Source organism: Panicum virgatum, chromosome 8N (genome assembly GCF_016808335.1).
Source record: "Panicum virgatum strain AP13 chromosome 8N, P.virgatum_v5, whole genome shotgun sequence".
Taxonomy (NCBI): domain Eukaryota; kingdom Viridiplantae; phylum Streptophyta; class Magnoliopsida; order Poales; family Poaceae; genus Panicum; species Panicum virgatum.
In genome coordinates, this window is record NC_053152.1 from 43,971,960 (window position 1) to 43,994,708 (window position 22,749).

At 47.4% G+C, this 22,749-nt stretch overlaps 1 protein-coding gene and 1 non-coding gene across 3 annotated transcripts; both read right to left on the minus strand.

Moving 5' to 3' along the window:
• Window positions 1–4,738: 4,738 nt before the first annotated feature.
• On the minus strand, window positions 4,739–17,124 carry LOC120686471 (putative 14-3-3-like protein GF14-H). 2 transcript variants are annotated; one of them, XM_039968699.1, is made up of 7 exons: window positions 16,959–17,124; window positions 13,761–14,061; window positions 12,542–12,629; window positions 12,340–12,449; window positions 11,729–11,871; window positions 5,612–5,646; window positions 4,739–5,167 (listed from the first exon to the last, which is right to left on the minus strand). In XM_039968699.1, the coding sequence occupies exons 1-7, from the start codon at window positions 17,020–17,022 to the stop codon at window positions 5,162–5,164; spliced, it is 747 nt and encodes a 248-aa protein (XP_039824633.1). In that variant the 5' UTR covers window positions 17,023–17,124; the 3' UTR covers window positions 4,739–5,161. The 2 variants fall into 2 exon arrangements, with proteins under 2 accessions (XP_039824633.1, XP_039824634.1); XM_039968700.1 differs by lacking the exon at window positions 16,959–17,124 and adding an exon at window positions 15,217–15,326.
• Window positions 17,125–19,466: 2,342 nt separating this feature from the next.
• On the minus strand, window positions 19,467–19,553 carry TRNAY-GUA. Its single transcript is given in 2 exon segments — window positions 19,467–19,502; window positions 19,517–19,553. It is a non-coding gene; the product is annotated as a tRNA-Tyr (tRNA).
• Between the last annotated feature and the right edge of the window lie 3,196 nt (window positions 19,554–22,749).

Genomic DNA, 22,749 nt, shown 5'->3' on the forward strand with positions numbered 1-22,749 from the left:
AGGGTGCTCATTTTGATCTAGTTGGATTTTCATATTCGGATTATGCCGGGTGCAAGGTTGATAGGAAAAGCACTTCCGGTGGTTGTCAATTCCTTGAAAGATTTCTTGTATCTTGGAATTCAAAGAAGCAAAATTTCGTGGCTCTTTCAACCGCCGAAGCGGAATATATTTTGGCCAGAAGTTGTTGTGCACAATTATTATGGATGAAGCAAACTCTTCTTAACTTTGGTGTAAAATTTGATGAGATTCTCTTATTGTGTGATAATAAAAGTGCTGTGAAAATTGCAACTAATCCGGTGCAACATTCAAAAACCAAGCATATTGATATCAGTCATCATTTTTTTAGAGATCATGTGAACAATGGTGATATCAAGATTGATAGAATTGGCACGAATGATCAATTAGCGGATATATTTACCAAGCCTTTGGATGAATCTCGGTTTTGCAAGTTGAGAAATGAGCTTAATATCATTGACTTCTCAAATGTGGCTTGAAAACTAGTACATATGGCATTTGGTTCTTATGTGCATTCTTTGTTTCAAATTTCTAAATTTTTGAGGCATTTTTGGGCCATTTATAAGTTTTCTTGATTTTAGTCGATTTATTTTTGATTTCTCGTTCTTACACACTCACATGAGTCTTTGGATGATATTCATGCCAGTTTTGAGATTTTTGAAATTTTATATGAGCAATGATCCCCATTTGAAGTTCATATTGGAGAAAGTACATTGAAATCTGGTCAGTCTGGAAAAATGGTCGCGGACAGTCCGCGGGTAATGGGCGGACGGTCCGCAGGTCAAAAGAATTTTTCAACAGAGACTGTTTCAGCCGTAAAAATGTACAGCGGACAGACCGCCATTAGTCCGCGGATGGTTCGCCAGTTGTGCCAGCAGGGCACTAGCGGACTGTCCGCGTGAGTCAAGCGGACGGTCCGCCTATGTTGAGAAAGATCTTACCAGAGGTAGTTTAGTTGAGGAGTTAAGTCAAAAATTTTGCGGGCGGGCGGTCCGCCATGGGACCGCGGATGGTCTGCGCTTGCGGGAAATATGTGGGACCAAGCCACCCGTGGACTTATATGCCTATGTCACTTTCCTCTTCCACCGAACCGACGCCATACCCTCAAAAGCTCTCCCTCTCTCTTTCTCTCTCAAGCACGTGGGGGAGACATCAAGGTCAAGGTTCTTTGGCGTGATTTCATTGAATCTCAGTCACATGTTCTTGGATTTATCATGAAAGAGGCTAGGGTTTGGGTGCTCTGATCTGTTTTTGGGTCATGGATTCATAAAACCACTTGGGGGATCTTGTTGGATGAATCTAGATCAAGGGCGATTCCTGTTACTGTTCATGTGCAGCCAGTCGCAGACGGTCGGCCCAGGACTCGCAGATGGTCTGCTGGGTTTTTCAGTGAACTACGGACAGTCCACGTTCAGGGTGCGGACAGTCCGCCAGTGTGAATTTTTGCAGATTTATGCTGAGTTGAGATAATTCATTGTGCCTGGGTTCTTACACTTGAATGATTGATTATTGATCTCAGGACACTCCGAAAGATTCTCAAGGCCACTACTTCCATGATCAAAAAGGATGTTGCTTTAAAAAGGCAAAGAGATGGAGATGATTCAGATGATGAGGACTATGCTCCTGCTCCTAGTGATATGGCTGCAGCCTCATTAGTTGCTGGTGTTGGGGACGACTCTTCAAATGAGGATATTGAGGGTGATGAGGATGATGTCACTGATCTTATGGGGCTAGATCTTCCTAGCAGACAGTGAACGGCTGATGCTTATTCCAATGCAAGGTTTGTGAATCAGTTCAACGAACCACGTGACACCAACATCCTCTACTTCAGAACTAAGGTACAGCAAGATGCATTTTTTGGTCATATGGTTAAGAAAATAGTGTACAAACATCAAACCATAGACCTAGCTTATATGAGATCACATCCAGTCATGACTGAGCTAGTTGATAAATTTGAGCATATGGGGCTAGCAAATTTTCTACAGCATAGATGTGATTGGAATGAGACAGACATTTATCAATTTTATGCCACCTTAGAGAATAGCATAGAAGAAGAAAGAATATGGTGGACAATTGGAAAGAGAACATACTATGCAACCTTTGCTCAATTTGTTGCTGCAAATCAATTTGCTAACTTCATTTTTGAAAAGTTTGAAAAAGGGATCAAATTTTGAGTGCTGACTGCCCAAGTGCGGACAGTCCGTCCCAGGTGGGCGGACGGTGCGCCATACAATTGAAAAACGACCAGAAACATGTTTTTGTCTCTGGTGGCCCTGATGGATGTAGGGCGAACGGTCCGGCCCAGGCGAGCAGACGGTCCGCCCTTCTAACTCATTTGTGTCTAGAGACATGTTTCTGACTATTTGGGCTGAAAGTTATAACCGCGGACGGTCCGCCCCTAGGGTACGGATGGTCTACCGGCTATTTGAGAAAAGTGACCAGAGATGTTTGTGTCTCTGGTGGTTTTGATGTGTGAACGGCGGACGGTCCGCCACTGGGGCGCGGACGGTCAGCCGATCAGTTTGAAAAACATGCAGAGACGTTTTCTGTCTCTAGTGGGTTGGAACCCATAACCGCGGACGGTCCGCCCCTAGGGCGCGGACGGTCCGCCAGGGCTGTAACGGCTAGTTCTGGCACACAATCATTGCACTCTGACTCACTGGTTTACAATGGCGGACAGTCTGGTTTTTGAACCGCGGACGGTCCGCGATTATAAAAAAAGAGTGCAACGGCTAGCTTTTGAGGGGATCTCTATATATACCCATTGGCCGGCCTTGTGGGGGTTCTCTTGGCCATTTCGACTGCATACTTGATACATTAGAGCTGAGCTTCCCCTCTCTCACACTTCCTTGCTTAGATATTGCATCTTTGAGACTGTGAGAGCATCATAGTGCATTGCATCAAGAGTTTGAGCTTTGTGGCACTAGGGAAACCTCAAGCAAGCGTCATCGACTTGTTACTCTTGGGAGTTGCCGCTCTCTAGATGGCTTGGAGAAGTGGATTTCGTGGAGCACCTCATAGGAGATTGTTGAAGAGCCCCGAAATCGGTTGTGAGAGGTCTTGTGCTCACCACACTAGAGTGGTGAAGAGCAACTCTAGTGGAATCGAGGATTGGAGTGGTTCTTTGATTCAAGCAGGCCCAAGATCAAGATGTTTCTTGATAGAGGAGCGGTTGATTCTTGGAATCCACCTCAACGTGGATTAGGGGTGACCGGCAAATTATCGACACCACAAAAAAAGTTTTTGTGTCAATCTCGGTTACTTGTCTTGCTCACTTTGATTATTGCATTTACTTTGAGCTATTTACTTTACTAGAGTTTGATTTGTATCTTGTCACCCTAGGTTGCAAAACCAAACTAAAGATAGTTGTAGCATGACATAGAGCTATCTTGTGTTTCTAATTAAATTTCTCTAGTGTTTGTGATTTTAGTTTTAAACCGCCTATTCACCCCCCTCTAGTCTGTGTTCTTGATCCAACAACCTGACAACCTCGAACTCAGGACGAAGGTGGGAGAACTCGTGAAGGCGTAGAGTGTCCTGCTGGCCCCGATGATGATCACAGCACCGACAAAGTGCCACTAGGGCAGTACTCCACACCCAAGATGTCCAGACGATGCCAGACTACGTATCTGATGGTGAAACTCCTCCACAGTAGAGTCGTGCTGAATGAGTGACTGGGCTTCCTCTACCACCACGAGATACAACGCCTTGTTACGAATCGCGTAACTGCGGCGAAGGTGAGCCCACATCGACTGAGAGGTGGAGAGACCATAGAGAGATGTCAACCTCCTTGCTTGCGAGAAGGATAGCCTTGGCACAGGCCTCCGCACGCAGCCAGCTCACCTGAAGATCAAGAGCTGACTGGTAAACCTCCATTTGAGACTCAAAGGCCTCAAGGAGAGGCTTCTTGACCGCTTCATCTGCATCAGGTGCATAGGTGGGTGGGGTGGGAAGAGTTGGGGTGCGCGGACAAGACCGCTCACCCGTAAGATAGACCCACAACTACTACCCGCCCATGTGTATCTCCATGTGGAAGGCGAACTCGCCCCAATTTGTGCCATTGAAGATGACAGGGCAGCGAGGAACAGGAATGGCGCCCGGTCTTCCAAGGGACGCCGTGGAAGCAGTCAACTCGCTCTGTTTTTGTGTTTTTTTTGGAAACCAAAGCTGAGGAGAGCCTCTGCTCAACAGAGGAGGCGCACGGGGCAGAGGAAACACACAGCGCAGAGCGGGCTGCGAAGCAGAGCAGTCTGCCCCGAAACAGAGCACCCGCTCGGGCGGGCCAGTTGAGGGTGCGCCGGCGGAGGCCGCGGGAGCTGCGCCGGCGGCGACGGGAGGCCGCGTGGGCAGCGATGGTCGGCCGCGAGAGCAAGGGCGCAGAGGCGCGAGCGCCCGTGCGGGAGCAACAAGGGAGGGAATGGAGATGGCTTCGCCGGCCGGCGGTGGCGGCTTACCGGCGGCTCGCCAGAGGCACACCGGCGACGGCGGGATGGTGCCTAACCCTAAACCTAGGCTCTGTTACCATGATAGAATAGCCAACTCAATCTATTCCATAGCCCAAAGGGCAAGATGTACATGTGTACAATATGCAGGTAACCCCTCCAACTAGAGGGAAAATATGAGAAAAGTATATGCAGAAAAGTATATGCAGCTATATATATCTAACACGTACGAACTTTTGGACAGTACCCAATTTTGTGGAAGTGTTTTTTTTCCTCTGTAATGAATCAGCTCACCTTATTTTTCATGTGCTCAATGTCAACATTACAGAGACTGCTTCAGTCACAGAATACGATTAATAATGACAGGGACGGTCCTTGACCTTAATGCATTGGATAAGAGAGAGTTCATCGAAAGTGTACAAAGACGCCTCTCAAGCACCGAAAAAGGCAAGAGGACATCAGAGCTGGGTGATCACCAGTCCAAGCTCCCAAAAGTATCACCAAAGCTGGGTGGATGGTCACCGGTTCATAGTCCATACACTGAAACACTTAGTAGGATAACTGACTCCAAGACCAAACGATGGCCAAAAGAGAGGAAGAGAAACTGCAGGAGAAAAGATACATAAGGCTCTTCTTCTGATGCAGGAAAACTAAGGACACGGGTTCGCTAGCATTGCTGCTTAGTAATTCCGCGAGCATCTCAATCAACCCTGCCAAAACCACCAAAGATGTTAATCAGCACATTGCCATAGCCAGTATAGCGTTTATTAGCATGTCAGCATCAGCACAGTGACATCATACAGACTTCAACTTTAGCTTGCCAAGGAAAAAAATATATGTTGGTCCAGATCTGAACAAGGATTTGCACTTATTCAGATAACATGCAAATGAACTGACGAATTATTTAAAACATGTACATGCTCTGAGTTTGAAGTACACCAACAGAGTAGGAGTACAAATTTTGTAGTTCACTTCACTCTGTTAACACAATCTTATGCATTATAATGGAAATCATTTATATAGGCTTATATACATGTATTAGCATTTTGTGCACTAGACCACCTAATTCTTTCAAGTACATTACAATGTCTCAAGGGCATGGAGTTTTTCAAAGAAAACGACACAAATTAAGGCCATAAGCAGAGGCACCTTACCTCCATGTCGATGTCATCATCCTTCGATGCTTCGCCTGTCAAAATGGAGGACCACATTTTCGTTGAGACTTAGTTCCATAATAATGTCAATAGTTTATTAGTATCAAATACTAGTTATAGGTCCTAATCCCTAAACCCTAAGTCTGATAGACTAGTAAAGTGGTAAGATACATGATCTACATCACCATTTCAGGAGGAATCCATTTTCTAGGAATGAGTATTTGGCCATCAAACTGAACCGGTATTTAGGATCTTTGATACTTTGTTTAGGTTTTATCATATTCATGTGTCAATAGGCATTACTAGATGTAAGGTTTGGCGCAACAGAATGTCCAAGGAAAAGCATTGTTAGTACTCTGCTCAACTCGATTAGAATTTACAGCTAATCAAGGTACAGTTAAACGGCAATGTATGCTATGCAAACCAGCTTCATGTGCAAACTATGGAAACTCCAATCAGGACCACAGGATCCTAATCTGATGGTGGGGTATTTTAGCACTTCAATGTGTTACCCGGACACCCGTGTCTTAATTTTTTTGCCGAGTCGGATACCCCGCACCCGCGTCGGATTCCGACACCCGTGTCGAATTCCAAGTGTTATTTGCCGTGTCCCCGAAAATTCTAACGAATCGGACACCCGCACCCGAGTCGGATACCGACACCCGCACCCGTGTCCATGTAACACTAAGTCCCACCTGTTATGTGGGGCAAGCACTACGTCAGGCACGCAAAAAAGGTGGCTGGTTAGTTGTTAAAGATCTTAGTCGGTTTTAGATTACATCGAGTCGCTTTGGGTTAGCTAGTTTGATTCGGTTTGTTAGAGATTAAGTTAGTTTGTTAGAGTTGGAGTCTGAGTCGGATAGGAGAGATTTGGTTAGTTGGGAAAGAATTGCTTGTACGGGATATATATATATATCTCCAAACCATGTAATCTCTTGATCAATCAATACACAAGTACTTTCCTCTTCCACCTCCAAAACTCAACAAGCGCAGAGCAGGGAAGCCAACGATCTTCCCCCTCTATTGTCAGCTACAGGCTGGGGGAACCCCTAGCCATTACATTGGTATCAGACGACCAGGGATCCGACGCCATGGGTGATGACAACAAAAGCAAGTCTTCTGCCGAGTCCTTGGCGGAAGCAGAGAAGGAACATCGGGAGCTCATGGCAGCTCTCGTCAAGAAGCTCGACGTCCTGTCTTCATTGGAAGATCGACTCGGCCGCATCGAGCAAGCCCAGAACAAGCTGACGTTGCAAGCGCAAGGACCGGAACTCCTCCACCAGCGCAAGGACAGCCCTCTCGGCCATACGCGCTTCCACAAACTGGAGTTCCCGACCTTCGACGGCACAGGCAACCCATTGCCCTTCCTCAATCGCTGTGAACACTACTTTCGTGGTCAGCACACCCTAGAGGAGGAGCAAGTTTGGTTGGCGGTGTTGCATCTACAAGGATCGGCACAACAATGGTACATGTGCCTGGAGCGAGATGAAGGCGTCCCATCTTGGCAGCGTTTTTCCACGCTCTTGGACATGCGATTTGGTCCACCGATCAGATCCAATCCACTGGGAGAGCTGGCGGCATGTCGCCGTTCCGGATCGGTGGCTGATTACCAGGACCGGTTCCTCACGCTCCTCACCCACGCAGGTCCCCTCCTGGAATCACAACAAGTGCAACTCTTCATTGCCGGGCTAGGCGAGCCCCTCAGCATCGACGTCCAGCTGCAAGGACCCCAATCCCTGGAGGTTGCCATGAGTCTCGCCCACGCATATGAGCGCCGCGAATAGATCACGGTCCCGCCACCGCGTTCCGGCCGCTCCGGAACCACGCCCTCGCATGGCCTCCTTCCAAGTCCGTCCCTGCCGACCACAGCGGCTACGACAGCTTCGTCCACGACGCTACCGACGCCTCCCACCACGACGCCCACCCCCGGCACGGTGACGGTCGCTGGCCGCATGGTGCGCCACCTCTCGCCATCGGAGCTTGAAGAGCAACGCCGCAACGGCTAATGCTTCAACTGTGACGAGAAGTACGTCCGCGGCCACAACCGCATCTGTGCTCGCCTCTTCGTCATGGAAGTCGCTAGCAACGACGAGGACGCTGATGCAGCTGAGCAAGACGACGACCAACAGCCGCATATCTCCCTGCACGCCATCGCCGGGGTCTGCACCCACGACACCATGCAAGTACGCGTCCAGCTGGGGCAAATCTCAGTGACTGCCCTCCTTGACTCCGGATCCACCCACAACTTTGTGTCCGAGTCAGCAGCGCGCCACACCGGCCTGTGCTTCATCCCGTGCACTGATCTGGCCGTCACGGTCGCCAACGGCGACCGCGTCCGCTGCCCGGGCGTCTTCCACGACGTCGCGTTCTCCATCGACGCCGAGCCGTTCCGTGAGGATGTCTACGTGCTGCCACTGGGAGGATACGACATGGTGCTGGGAACAGATTGGTTGACCACGCTGGGCCCAATCCTCTGGGATTTCGGCCGCCAAACCATGTCTCTGTGGCATTCCAACCGACGTGTTCGTTGGCGTGGGGTTCCTGGGCGGATTGGAGCCCACCTCCACGCGCTGCAGGGGCGCGAGCTGCTCGACCTCCTGCTGGAAGACTTCGCCAATGTGTTCGCCACGCCGACGGGGTTGCCACCGCAGAGAGCTCGCGACCACGCCATCCACCTTCTGCCAGGCACCGCCCCTGTGGCCGTTCGTCCATACCGGTACCCTCAGCTGCAAAAAGATGAGCTTGAACGCCAATGCCGCGCCATGGAGGAACAAGGTCTGATCCGCCGCAGCTCGTCACCATTCTCTGCACCGTTTCTCTTGGTTAGAAAAGCAGACGACACTTGGCGCTTGTGCGTGGATTACCAAGCTCTCAATGACCGCACCGTCAAGGACAAGTTTCCAATCCCGGTTGTCGAAGAACTCTTGGATGAGCTATTCGGTGCTCGCTTCTTCACTAAACTCGACCTCCGTTCGGGGTACCATCAAGTCCGGATGAATCCAGCTGACATCGCCAAGACCGCATTCAGAACTCATGACAACTTGTACGAGTTCCTTGTCATGCCCTTCGGGCTCACCAACGCACCGGCAACGTTTCAAGCTTTGATGAACGACGTGCTGCGCCCGTTCCTTCGCCAATTCGTGCTTGTTTTCTTCGACGACATCATAATCTACAGTGCGTCTTGGGTAGAACACTTGGGACACATCCGAGCAGTACTGACCGTCCTCCGGGAGCACAAGCTTTTTCTGAAACGCTCCAAATGCTCCTTTGCTAAACCCACGGTGGCCTATTTGGGTCACGTTGTCTCCGGTCAGGGGGTTGCCATGGATGTCAGCAAGGTCCAGGCCATTATGGAGTGGCCAACACCGACCTCGGTTCGTGCTCTTCGAGGGTTTCTCGGCTTGGTCGGGTACTACCGCCGGTTCATCAAGGAGTTCGGCGCCATAGCAGCTTCCCTCACGGCGTTACTAAAGAAAGAGGCCTTCCACTAGTCGCCGGCAGCAGACGACGCGTTCAAGGCTCTACAGCGTGCTCTCACAACCGCGCCGGTCTTGGCCCTCCCAGACTTCACCGAGCCTTTTGTGGTTGAGTGCAACGCGTCCGGCTCGGGCATTGGCGCCGTGCTCCACCAGGACAGCAAGGCCATCGCGTTCTTCAGCCGTGCGCTTCCTCCGCGCCACCGCGGCCTCGCTGCCTACGAGCGTGAGTTGATTGGTCTCGCGCAAGCTGTACGACATTGGCGCCCGTACCTCTAGGGCCGGCCGTTCGTCGTCCGCACGGATCATCAACCACTGAAGTTCATATTGGATCAACGACTTGCGACAATTCCGCAGCACCATTGGGTAAGCAAGCTTTTGGGATTTGATTTCACAGTTGAGTACAAGCCGGAGCGAACCAATGTCGTGGCAGACGCGCTCTCGCGCCGCGACGTGGATGTCGCCACCCTACATGCCGTTTCCTCGCCATCGTTCACCCTCCTTTCAGAATTCAAAGAAGCAGCAACCAGGGACGCAGGCCTGAGCAAATTACGTGAGCAGATCGATAATGGCGAGATGGGGGAAAGCTGGCGTGTGGTTGATGGTTTGGTCACCTTCAGCAACAAGCTGTTCGTTCCAGCCGAGTTTCCGTTGCTCCAAGCAATCCTGGCCGCGGTACATGACGACTGCTATGAGGGCGCTCAACGTACACTTCACCGCCTTCGCCGAGACTTTCATGTGGAACATGCCAGTGCTGCGGTGCAGGCCTATGTTCGTGCTTGTGCAGTCTGTCTGAGGAACAAGGTGGAGCATCTTCAACCGGCTGGCCTTCTCCAGCCTTTGCCAGTCCCTACAACAGTTTGGCAAGATGTGAGCATGGATTTTGTTGAAGCCTTGCCCAAAGTTGGGAGGGAAATCAGTCATTCTGATAGTGGTGGATCGGTTCTCTAAATATGCTCATTTCATACCGCTAGGGCATCCATATACGGCGGAATCAGTGGCTCGTGTGTTCTTCAGTGAGGTCGTGTGCCTCCACGGCAATCCGGCGTCCATCGTCTCAGACCGGGATCCAGTGTTCACCTCGGCGTTCTGGAAAGCACTTTTTGCGGCGTCCGGCTCCAAACTTCTCATGAGCTCAGCTTTCCATCCCCAAATAGATGGGCAGACGGAGGCAATCAACAATGCTATCGGTATGTACTTACGTTGCATGACGGGTGATCGACCAAGGCAGTGGCTCCGTTGGCTTCCTTGGGCTGAATATGTCTACAACACGGCCTTTCATACTTCGCTCAAGGAGACTCCGTTCAAGGTGGTTTATGGCCGTGATCCGCCGACTATGCGTTCATATGATCCTGGGGAGATTAGAGTCACTGCAGTAGCTCAGACAATGGCTGAGCGTGATGCATTCATTGAGGATATCCGAGTTCGGTTGGAACAAGCCCAAGCAGTCACCAAAGCTACATATGACCGTGCACATGGTTCTCTGCGATTTGAGGTTGGCGATTGGGTCTGGTTACGTCTTCATCACCGGCCCCATGGTTCTTTGTCAGACGCTGTCCGTGGCAAGCTCCGTCAGCGTTATTTTGGGCCCTATCAGATTACTGAACAGATAAATGAGGTGGCATTTCGTCTAGCTTTGCCTCCTGGTTCGCGTTTGCATAACGCCTTTCATGTTGGACTTCTGAAGAAATACATTGGTCAGCCTCCTCCAGTTCCTCCTCCCTTGCCGCCAACCCACAATGGTGCAATCGTTGCTATTCCGGCCAAAGCAGTGAAGGCTCGTTTGTACAGAGGCGTCTGTCAGCTATTGATCCAATGGGAGGGTCTTCCACCATCGTCAGCCTCTTGGGAAGATCTTGCACAATTTCAGGAGCATTATCCTTCTTTCCAGCTTGAGGACAAGCTGTTGCTCGAGGGGGGGAGTGATGTTATGTGGGGCAAGCACTACGTCAGGCGCGCAAAAAAGGTGGCTGGTTAGTTGTTAAAGATCTTAGTCGGTTTTAGATTACATCGAGTCGGTTTGGGTTAGCTGGTTTGATTCGGTTTGTTAGAGATTAAGTTAGTTTGTTAGAGTGGGAGTCTGAGTCGGATAGGAGAGATATGGTTAGTTGGGAAAGGATTGCTTGTACGGGATATATATATATATATATATATATATATATATATATATATATATATATATATATATATCCAAACCATGTAATCTCTTGATCAATCAATACACAAGGACTTTCCTCTTCCACCTCCAAAACTCAACAAGCTCAGAGCAGGGAAGCCAACGATCTTCCCCCTCTGTTGTCAGCTACCGGCTGGGGGAACCCCTGGCCATTACACCACCAATTCCCTCCTTCATGTGATACTGAGCTCCTGTGGTGGGAGGATTGAGGTGCTAAAATAACTCACCATCAGATTAGGATCCTGTGGTCCTAATTGGAGTTTCTATAGTTTGCACACGAAGCTGGTTTGCATAGCATACGATGCCTAGTTAAACTCGACATCCAAGTTATTATGAACTGATTATTAATTGTTTTTTATGTTTTTGCTCCCTCATCGAACAGTTTTGCAACTCCTTGATCAGAAAGATCAACATGGCCATTGCTTAATGGTCAGAAAGTATTTTCTTTTCCAAAAATGGATTTACCTCCAGTAAGTTCTGATGTCCACAATGCTAAATTATCCTTCAGAAGCTGCATCATAATCGTGCTATCCTTGTAAACCCCCTCACCAGCAGAATTAATCTCAGTAAGAGCCTCATCAAATGCTTGTTTAGCCACTTGGCAAGCTCTGAAAAAAGAGATAAAAACATGAAATTCAGTGACTAAAGTTGATGCTGTTTATAAACTGGTGGCCCATCAAGCAGCATACTGGAATGACATTATGACAACAAGTCTACCAAGTGCCCAACATGAAGCATCTAGGGGACAAAAACAGTATATCTCCAACGTCATTGTATAGAAAGGGCAGAATCAACAAATCTACCCTAATACCCTGTGCCCAACTAGCATCGAGTGGGTTCAGACTGTCAAAGTATCTCACTAAACATTGCATTTGTGGGGTTTAATTATGTGAATGGCTAAATGTCTCACGATACCTTGTGGGGGAAACATAATCAAATTTAACTAACTTATAAAGCATCAACTAGAGGTGAACAGTTCATTTGATTTCAAAACAAGAAGCGTAGGATAGGAATATCTATCATAAAATTTGAAACATCAATCAAAAGAGAGGAAGGAGTCATCAAGGATGAGTGACCTCTCATGCGAGTTCATTATCTCATAAAAGAACACCGAAAATTTGAGGGCAAGGCCAAGCCTGATTTGGTGAGCAGGTGAGAGCTCACTGGAGGCGACAACCACGGCGTGCTGCAGCAAATGTTTGTTATTTCGACAGAAAGAGAAAGCCTTTTCTGAAAGATTCATTAGAGCCCATGTAAAATCCTTGGAAGATTCTGAACCTGGTACGCCATAAGTGACTGATCAGCAGCAGCCTTCTTTTCAGTTCCAGTGCTAAATTCAGCCAAGTAACGATAGTAGTCGCCTTTCCTGCAACAGTTTAGGAGTCATATCCAGGTAAGGAAAGATTATGTAGGACAACAGAGTATCATTGGAGCATTTTCCAAATGGATCGTCAGGGCCACATATAGACCATGTAAAATTCCTAGTATCATACTACAGTATCAGATGCACAAGGGGCTGATGAAGCGCCATCCAATTCTCTAATATTGCTGTATTTGAAACAATGTTGAACGAGATAATGAGAAACCAAACTAATCATTGTACATATTTGCAATAAATAAAGAAGGGCGTTCAAAGAAGTTTCACCATACTACTTGTATAATGGAGCCAATTTTGTAAGACTACATAGCAGGCTAGCCTCAGATATAGAGAAGTTCAAAGTAAAGAGACTAAAAGGCAGGACAATGCGTTAAATAATAGACCCAGACTCACTGAGAAGTTGGACACCAAGATCTTTTTCTACTCTTTAAAACTTATTCCTTTTTCTTTCTTATGGAAGAACATCATACCTCATAAAAATGTAATAACTACAGTACTTCAAGCTTTGTGCCTTTGCATTGATTAAACTGAAGTAACTTATCCAACACCCGTATTTTAATTGCACTAGGAAAGAACGAGCATCTTGTTTATTTTATCAGAAAAAAAAGTTATCCAACTAAGTGTTGTATTATTTGAGAAGTAGCTCTGTGCTCCTCTAAACGAAAAATGAACTGTTAATAAAAACGCATATCATGAGCGATGTGGTCATGTGCATCATCTCATCACTTTAAAAAATGTGCTGTTTTCTTTACTTTTCATAATACCGCTACCTTTTAAAACAAAACTAGAAGTGGAACATGTCAGCCATGGAAAAATGACCCACAAGTTAACAAGCCATAACAAGACAGTGTTCCAACCCTTTTTCTGGACCTCCTATCAAGTTAATTCATCAAAGCTTAGGAAAGGATTTACCATTAAATCTTTTGAAGAAAATGAGCACTTCAAATAGATTTGAGCTCAAAATTGTATACTGTTTTGGCAAAAGATTGTGATATCAAATTTACCTGGAAAGTTAATGAGATATTGATAGAAATTAACTCTGGGCGTAATAATCAGGAAACAGTCAGAAAAATATACGACAAATGAAACAGAGTACTGAATCAAAGAATCTGTACGTACATCTTATAAAAGAAGACGACATTTTCACCAGAATTGGCCAAGGGAAGGCAATGAATAGCGATGATTGACAATACTTCATTGCAAACCTTCCTTAGTTCATCTTCTACTTTCTTTTTGTAGGCATCTATCATCACACCTGCCTGATCACCACTTGTCAACTTTTGCTCAAGTGAACAAATGATTCTCCACGATGCCCTCTTTGTCCCAATAGTGTTCTTGAAACCTACTGAGAATAAATGCCTTTCTTCAGCACTCATATCCACATCCATCCTAGCAAGCTGCTTCACAAATTCCACCATATCTGCCGATCATGAATTGAGTTAGGATATCAGACTAACTTCAGCCAAACAAGCGCAATTAAATATATAGTGCACCCTAAATACTGCAATCATAACCTAACCTGAAGGGTTAGTTTTGGGACAGAACAGGTTCCATTATAAAGAGATTTTAATTCCTCATGTCAAAATATTCATTCTCTTTGCAATTTGAAAATTTGAAAAGTTAGATATTATATCGGTTAAGTCACTGATTTACTATTTACATTAAAGCTACATGCTGGAAGGTCTAGATTGAAGTCCAAAGATATAAGAGATGGGCAAAAACAATTTAAAGGAGTCTAGAATTATGCTAATACTAGGATGCTTGGCTGCTAGCTCAAACCACACTAAAGCTAGACAGAAAAAAGGACATGACTTTATAAATTGCTGAACTTCTTTTCACATTAAACAACTAGAAGGAGTGGATGGTAGGTTCCATAGTGCCACTTATTCCACACTTGCAGAGTCAAATACTAATAATGTGTTAATGAATAGATTAGATAGAGATATATGAGTATTTTTATTCCAAGATCCTTCTTTTCCAACCGATGAACATACCAATGAATAAAGAAGAAATACAAGGGCACCCACCATACAGAATTGGCCACTAGAAAACATCAGACATACAATTTACTCTGATCGGCCAAGCTACCATTCTTCCTTTTGCAAGAACAAATCAACAGTGCCGGAAACAATCAAAATCACTCAGAACCACTCAGCAGTCATAAGACTGGCCCCAAAATGGTAATAACAAAAATCATCTTTTTCAGGATACAAGGACATTCATACGGGCAGTCGGGAACTGCTGGAAACAATCAAAATCACCCCCAAAAACAAGGAGTAGCTGAAACTAGCCCGGAACATCATAGTGAACGATCTGACTGGTCAAACTGTACACATTCAGAGCTTTCCACTCCAGGACAGGAGAAACAAATTCACTGCAATTGCGAGCAGATTACTGTTCACACATGCAACTAGTGAGCAAAGACTAATCCAAACATGTAGAATCGATGGAGAAAACACCCGATTTCTCCCCCCAAACTCCACCAAAGAACAGACAATGGATCCCCCAAAATGCAGGGGACCAGGAATGACGACACTCAAGCAAGGCACAAATGAGAACAGGGGAGATCCCTCACAGTCGTATCGCTCAGCCTGCTCAGCGAGCTTGGCCAGGCGCACAACCTTATTTCCCCTCCTCCTCCACCGATCCCCTTCCCCCTTCCCATACTAGGCTTCCTGGCTTTTCCTCTCCCAAGTCCCAAGTCCCACCTCTTCAGTTCCCCCACTTCACCTTCCTAAAATGGAAGGTGGCCTCCTCCCTTTCCGTTTTCTACTTTCGGGACCAGATGCTTGCTGATGATCTCCCCATATCTGTGGTGCCTTCTGATTAGCAGCAGCAGAACTGATTTTGGTCTACTGAATAAACTGATAGTGATTTTTGTTTCTCATGTCACTACTTGCTTCAATAATAGGAACTATCACTGAACTTGTGCAAAACCATACTTTTAAGTCGTGATTTTTATTTACTTCCAAAAGGTCTCTCTTATTTTTGCCAAAGAAAGACAAATATAATAAGTAGGGGATGATCCTAATGTTCCATAATAATAAAAAAGAACGCTAAACTAGTTCCTAGGAGGGAGGGTGTACTGGAAAGTGGAAACAAAAGACTCAGAATCATGGTGTGTCCACATTTCAGAGAGAATGTCAAAGCTTAGGCTAGAAGAACTTCATAGCCCATCTCCAAGATTAATGGAACCAGAAGAACTATGGAAGTAATCATATGTTTTTTAAATGTCAAAATTGACGTCATAGTGCTCAGGTCAAGACATTGGCTTTTTGAAATAAGGTCAAGACATTGGCTGACAGGGCCCAACCGCCCAAGTTAAACAATCCTTACACGACAAAATGAAATAATTTGCAATCTAAAGACATAGGTCATAAGTGATGAGCATCAAATCGTGGCCAACTTGCCAAGAATATTGGGTACCAGGAGATGGGTAGAAACAATAAAAAGCAGTCTGGAATTATGCCATTCCACCATATGGGGTTGCTAGGCTGCTAGATTAAACCACTCTAAACAGAAAAAAAAGGATATGACTATATAAATTGCACTAAACTAAAACCCCAAATGTGAGCATAGCTGGTGGGTTCCACAGTTTCACTTATTCCACCCTTGTAGAGTCTAATAGCTGTCATGTGCACTAGGTTATAAATAGAATGGATATCTACGACAATGTTTTTATAAAAAGAATTTCCAGGCACCATCCATGGTACCAAGATCATTCATTTCCTCTTAGCAACATCAAAAGCAGTAGAAAAGCAACTCAAGGGCTCCTGACAGTCAACTCATTGAATTGGCCCCCACAAAACATCAGAAACATATAACCTCATTATTCCCTTCAGCGGCCACAAATCGACAGAACTAGAAGCACTAGAAAGCTGTCAGAAACACTCAGCAACCGCAAGATTACTCTCAAAACTGCCATCAAAATGATATATTTCTATCGAAGCGGAACATGTCGTGCCCTGCAGTGCTGGAAACGATCAAACCGGTCCCCCCAAAATCAAGGAAACGTTCCTGAAATTATCCCGGAATCATCACAGTAGGGATCCACCGATTGAACCACTACACATTCAGAGGATTTTTGCTCCAGCTAGGAAGAAACCCCCCAAAGCAGCTAGGAAGATTGTTCAGCCTTGAAGCAAGTAAGCCAAGACTGATGCAAACGCGCCGGATCGAAGGCCAACGACGCCCGATTCCTTCCCGACAAAGAACAGAGCACGGATTTCCCCGTAATGCAGGGCACCATGAACGACGCCACTGCAGACAAGCATCATTCAAGCAAGCAAGGAGGAACCGGTGGATGGGATCCCTTACCGTCGTATCGCTCCGCCTGCTCGGCGAGCTTGGCCAGGCACACGACCTTCTCCCGCTCCTCCATCTCCTCCCCCGCCGATCCCTTCCCGGCTTCCCCTCTCCCAACTCCCCAGTTCCTCTCTTCACCTTCCTAAAACGGAAGGTGCGCTCCCCTTGCCTTTTTCTACTTTTGGGACCGGATGGCTCAGTTCTTGCTGATGGTGTCCCCATATATGTGGTGCCTTCTGATTAGCAGCAGCAGCAGCAATGATTTTGGTCTAATGTGAATGTGCTGATAGCGATTTTTGTTGTGGCCCTTGTGCTGACAGTTGGGCATTTCCCTTTGGTCCCAGGAAGCTCCCATCCACAGCCATAACTAAACTTGTTTTTTTTTCTCTCATTTACTACTTTGATGAAGGGAAAAGATCACACTCACACCTTTAGCAAACTTTTCATTTCATCAGGAGGTGATTTGGTTGTTTGGGAGTGCTAGGTTGATAGCACCAAATTAAACAGAGATAGAAATGTGTTTGACTTTTACTAATTTTACTTCTACAATTGCAGTTGCTCATAGAGAAGTTTGGAGTGCCTTCTTCTTCTTTTTTCCCCTGTCAGCATAAAAGAATCAACAGACTGGCGAATGGAACTGGAGTATAAAATTGGTTTTGGTTATCCCGGACAGCTCCTCAAGTTAACTAATGTTATCCTCTCTTCTCTTCTCCCTGGCTTTTCGTTTCTGTTTTTGAAGCTCACTTCTCTGATCTGCTTTTTTTTTTCTCCTTGACAGACACCTACCACTTTTGATGACAAAAGATAGCATGGCCACCTTTAGTCACATCCCAATTTCTTATTCCATCCATCATGTAGTTTTGCTTAGGTGTCCAGGAGATTAGGATTTTTTAATCCCAAATCGTTTGTTTAGTCGATCATGGGAGCATTGTTTACGGAAGACTTAGTGCACGTGTTAGGTGACGGTGAGCTGATGGTGGCCTCGGGAAAGAGTTTGGACCAAGGGACGTACGGCAATCGCAAGCTTACAGCTTGCAAGTTCAGTAGACACCTACCTAGGTTCAGTACTGAGAGGATGGGCTTTGTGCATCTACAAAAACACATCTATGCCTTGTGGGGAGCATACGTGGGCAGTCTCAAATGGAGACAACCCAGCCAGCTATAAACACAAAAGTACTCGTACTGAATAAACGTTGTTTTTGCAACCGTGTAGAGTAAGCACATTTTAATTGTGGTCATCTGAATATCTTCACTGAACATTTAAAATCAACTTTTGAAAATGGTACGGGTGGAATTCATCTTCAAACTTTTAGTACCGTTTGGAACGCGGTTTTCAAATTGAACCAAAAGCAAGCTGAGATTAACCAACAGTCATTTTGGAGACGTGAAAGTAAAATGCGATCTTCATACATATTGGGCTATGATACGCGGATACTTCGCAAAACTCACGTACCGGTATCGGATACCGTATCGAATACCCGTACTCCACGGATACTCCCGGATACGCGATCTTTATATATATTGGCGTATCCCCGTATCTTTGTTTTTAGAAAAATGGCGTATCGGAGTATCTCCGTATTGTGTACCGGTATCCGTATCCGTATCCGGGCAACATAGATATTGGGTTTTTGAAACTGACCCTTGTGCCTTGTGTGCCGTTTGGAACGCGGTTTGTTCTTTCACCCGGCTTGCGCAAAAGATGACGCCACCTCCCCGGTAATTGGGCCCACCGTTGGGTGTTTAGCGGAGCCCGAGAAGCTTCTGGCTGGGACTGCGCACACAGCACACGTCACCCGGCCGGACGGCGCGGGCCCCAGGCCACGTCGCCACCGGCGCCGCCCCGCCGCCACCCACGTGGCCCGCCGCCCACCGGCGCGCGCGTGCACGGATCGTGCAAGGGGGCTGCACGGCACCGTCCGCGCGGATGCCGGCGGCGGCGGCGCGGCATGGGCGCGGAGACGGTGAGTGACTTGTCACGCATGCATCCCGTACGTACCTGCGTGCGTGCGTGCACCGTGCGCGACGCCGCGTCGTCGCCTGCCTCCGTTGCCTCGCCGGCCGGCCGGGCCGGCTTGCCCCTTGGGCGCCGCGAACGGCAGGCGCATGCTGCGCGGCCACGGGCGGGGCATGCACGGCCGCCGCGCCGATGCCTGATGGGATGAGCTGTGCCTGCGCGTGGGCGTGCCGGCGCGGACACCGAGGCCGTGCGGACCCCAAGCAGGCGGCGCGGCCGGCCGCGAGCGCGCTCCCCCGGACACACACGGTGGGTGGTGGTGGTGGTGGTGGTAGGCCGTCTTTGATCATGGCGCCGCGCAGCGACCAGTGAGATGCATCCAAGCCCCTGCTGCCTGCATCCTTTTTTCCTTGTCGTCACTCGTCTAGAAGTAACATCTTTTTTACCAGCCACCTAAAAAGGAAAGAAAGGATGTTGGTGCAAATTTGCCACGTGAACGTAGTCACATTTTTTTGCTCGTTGCAGCGGACGTCAAAAACAAAAAGAAGAAAAAGCAAAATAAAAGATCCGACCTGCCGGATTCGAACCAGCGACCTAAGGATTCATCTGCAAAGCACTACAGTCCTCCGCTCTACCAACTGAGCTAAGGTCGGTTTGAGAACGTCGTTCGTCGTTTCCCAAGTTACCCATTTCTGACGGCCCACGCGTCTGCGTTATGTATCCGGCAGGCCGTGAGATAGAAAATAGAACTCGAGTGCGGCCCAGCCTGGGCTGTTGGCAGCAAAAGTGGCCCAACATAGATGGACCAAATCACGACGGGCCGCAAGCAGGATGCTCCCTAGCTCCTCAGTGCTGCTGGCTGACACGGGCCGAAGAAGTGGCCGGCGGCAACCTGTGAAGTTCAGCGAAAGCCAGAGGCCGCTCGAGCTCGGAAAGCAGAGTGTCACGACAGGAAAATTCAGAGAAGCAGACGCAGCAGGAGGATCAGTCGTGCTTGTAGGCTGGAGGCCCCCATTGATTGTCCTTCGAAACTGTTTCAGAATGCGCAGCTCGTCAGTCATCAGACACTCACACCCAGACACTTACCTCTTCCCAGAAACAGGACCGAATCTTCGATCAGCCAGAGTTTCAGCTCGATCGATCAGTTTGTCGGTAACCTTAGGCAGATATACAATGCAGCACTGCTTTTGCAAGGTGGAAATAAGAGAGACACCGGAGCGGTTGCATGCAGATTACATGAAACGAGTGAGTGTTTTGGAAACGGACAGCAAGCACTTAGCCAAAGGCATTTGCATATGCAACGCGTATGCAGAGGACTAGAATGCGTACAAGTGGTAGGATCCCTCAGGACATCTATCTTCACTGGCGGCAGCATGGACACCTTCAATCCTTCCATTTTCATGCAAATGGAGAAGGATATGGACACCACCAACAGGAAATCACCTAAGTCCACTACTTCGTCTTGGAATCTGCACAAGACCGCTTTCTAAATGGTGAGGTGCTACTTGAGTACCTGACCCAAACTATGAAAGTAGAGGAACTAACTAATTAAGCCACTCAAATGGAGAAAAACTGTTAGATATCTTGGCAATTTTCGGTATATTTTAATTTCAAATATTAATATCAATTTCATGATATAGATGAGTGATAATGTGTGTACAAAATATGTGCATGTGTTCATGTTATTCTCACTAATAAGCATGAACAAAGAATTAAACCAGAGTAGGTTTAGTAAGTACCCCAAGGCGGGACCAGTGACGGAGGCACCGGTTGCGCCGTTACCAGCTGGAATAGACATGCTATTCGACTGGTCTTGCTCGAAGTAGCCGAACTATGTCGATGCAGGAAGATGTTCGCAGTGCAGTCCCAAGAACGGTTACGCCGGGAAGTAGACGAAGTAGTCGTTCGCACGAGCGGTTACGCCGAGAAGTAGACGAAGGAGTCGTTCAGGGAGCGAGCAGTCGCGTCAAGACGCTTCCCAAAAACCTAATTGCCCGCGTCCCGTGCAGGACCTTTAGCGAGCAGAGGTTCCGGAGGCCCTGCTCTCGCTAGACCTGTGCGCGCAGTGCTAGCGGTGGGGAAGGCAGAAAGTAGCTGAGGGAGAAGGGAGAGGTCTCCTGAAGAGGAGTACATGGATGAGTGCTTGAGATGAGTGAGGATGAGAGGAGAGGGTGCTGGTTTATATAGGCACGATATGCCTCAGGTTCAACGAACCTGGACATCATGAATGGCTTTGATGAGCGGCAGTTAATGTGCCTCATGTTCAACGAACCTGGACATCGTAAAGAGCCTTCAATGTCCGGTCATTAGTGACGACATTAACTCTCTGTTTTAATACTCTTTACTGCAAAACATCCTTCTCATCTCAGCACATCACGTCGCACCGCACCGGCACCTGCACGTCACGTCCGGCCGGCCGGCCGCGCCGCGCCGCGCCTCGCCTCGCCTTGCCTCGTCTCGGCCACGGCCATGGCCCGGCCCGGCCCGGCGAGGCGAGCGAGCGCGCGCGCGCGTGTGGTTCACCGTCCTCCTCTTACCGGCTTCACAAGTGGTGTACACGAAGTCCACCTTTTATGTCGGTTGAGATCCTCCTCAATTCCCGGTACGGAATTAAGCATTGATTCCCTAGCATTAATAGTGGGCTTTAAATTCTTTTAATGCTTTAGAAGTAATGGGCCAAGCCCATTACTCCAACCATCCCCACCAAGAAATTCAAGCCACACTAGAAATACCCTCATTCCCTCATTGATATACCAGTATTCGACAGAGACTGTTAAGTTGAACTTCCATCTAGGACAAAGGCTACACTTATTCACAACTGTGCAATGGACTATGCCTTGAATTGCCAGTTTTGTGCAAACAAGTTTGACCAGAGCCCTACACTGGTACTAGGCTGCAAAAGCATCCCCGCGGTTTGGAGCTTATAAGTCATACTCCAGGCCCTTCATGAGTTTCTAGAGAATACCCAATTCTCATAGACCATGACCAGTGGTCAAACTCATATAGGTGTGTTCCTTTCAGATGTTCTGTAGGACAACATCTTTGTTTCAAGAAAACAACTCATTTGTTTAAAAGAAACCACCTGGCACACATTAAGGTATAGACCAACCTGCCATACAGATTAGAAGAGAAATGCACCTTATACACGGAATGAGCCCTTTTCAAAAAGATTCTCTTCTCACAGTCAGACTTTAGTTTGTTTCACCATCCTAATTCACGGGATCTCCGGTCACATAGGATAGGTTTCCACTATAGAATGACTCACGTGGGTCTCAAGCCCAATTCCATAGATGCATTGTCTATCACATTTCGTGAAAGACCCTTTGTAAACTGATCTGCCAGATTTTTAGCCGTCTGAACATAGTCCAGGGCTATAACTCCGGAGTTTCTCAATTTTCTGACAGATTTCAACCGCCTTTTCACATGTCTAGATGACTTCATGTTATCCTTTGAACTATTCACCTTGACAATTACCGTTTGATTGTCACAGTTCATTAGGATTGCCGGTAACGGTTTTTCAACTATCGGCAAGTCCATAAGGAGCTCACGAAGCCACTCAGCCTCAACAGTGGCGGTATCTAATGCTGTGAGTTCTGCTTCCATAGTTGACCTCGTTAAGATGGTCTGCTTGCAAGACTTCCAGGAAACAGCTCCACCACCAAGTGTAAACACATATCCACTTGTGGCCTTTATCTCATCATCATCAGAAATCCAATTTGAGTCACTATACCCTTCTAGTACCCTTGGGTACCCGGTGTAGTGAATTACATAGTTCATTGTCCCCTTCAGATAGCGCATTACTCTTTCAAGAGCCTTCCAATGATCATCTCCCGGGTTTGAAACAAACCG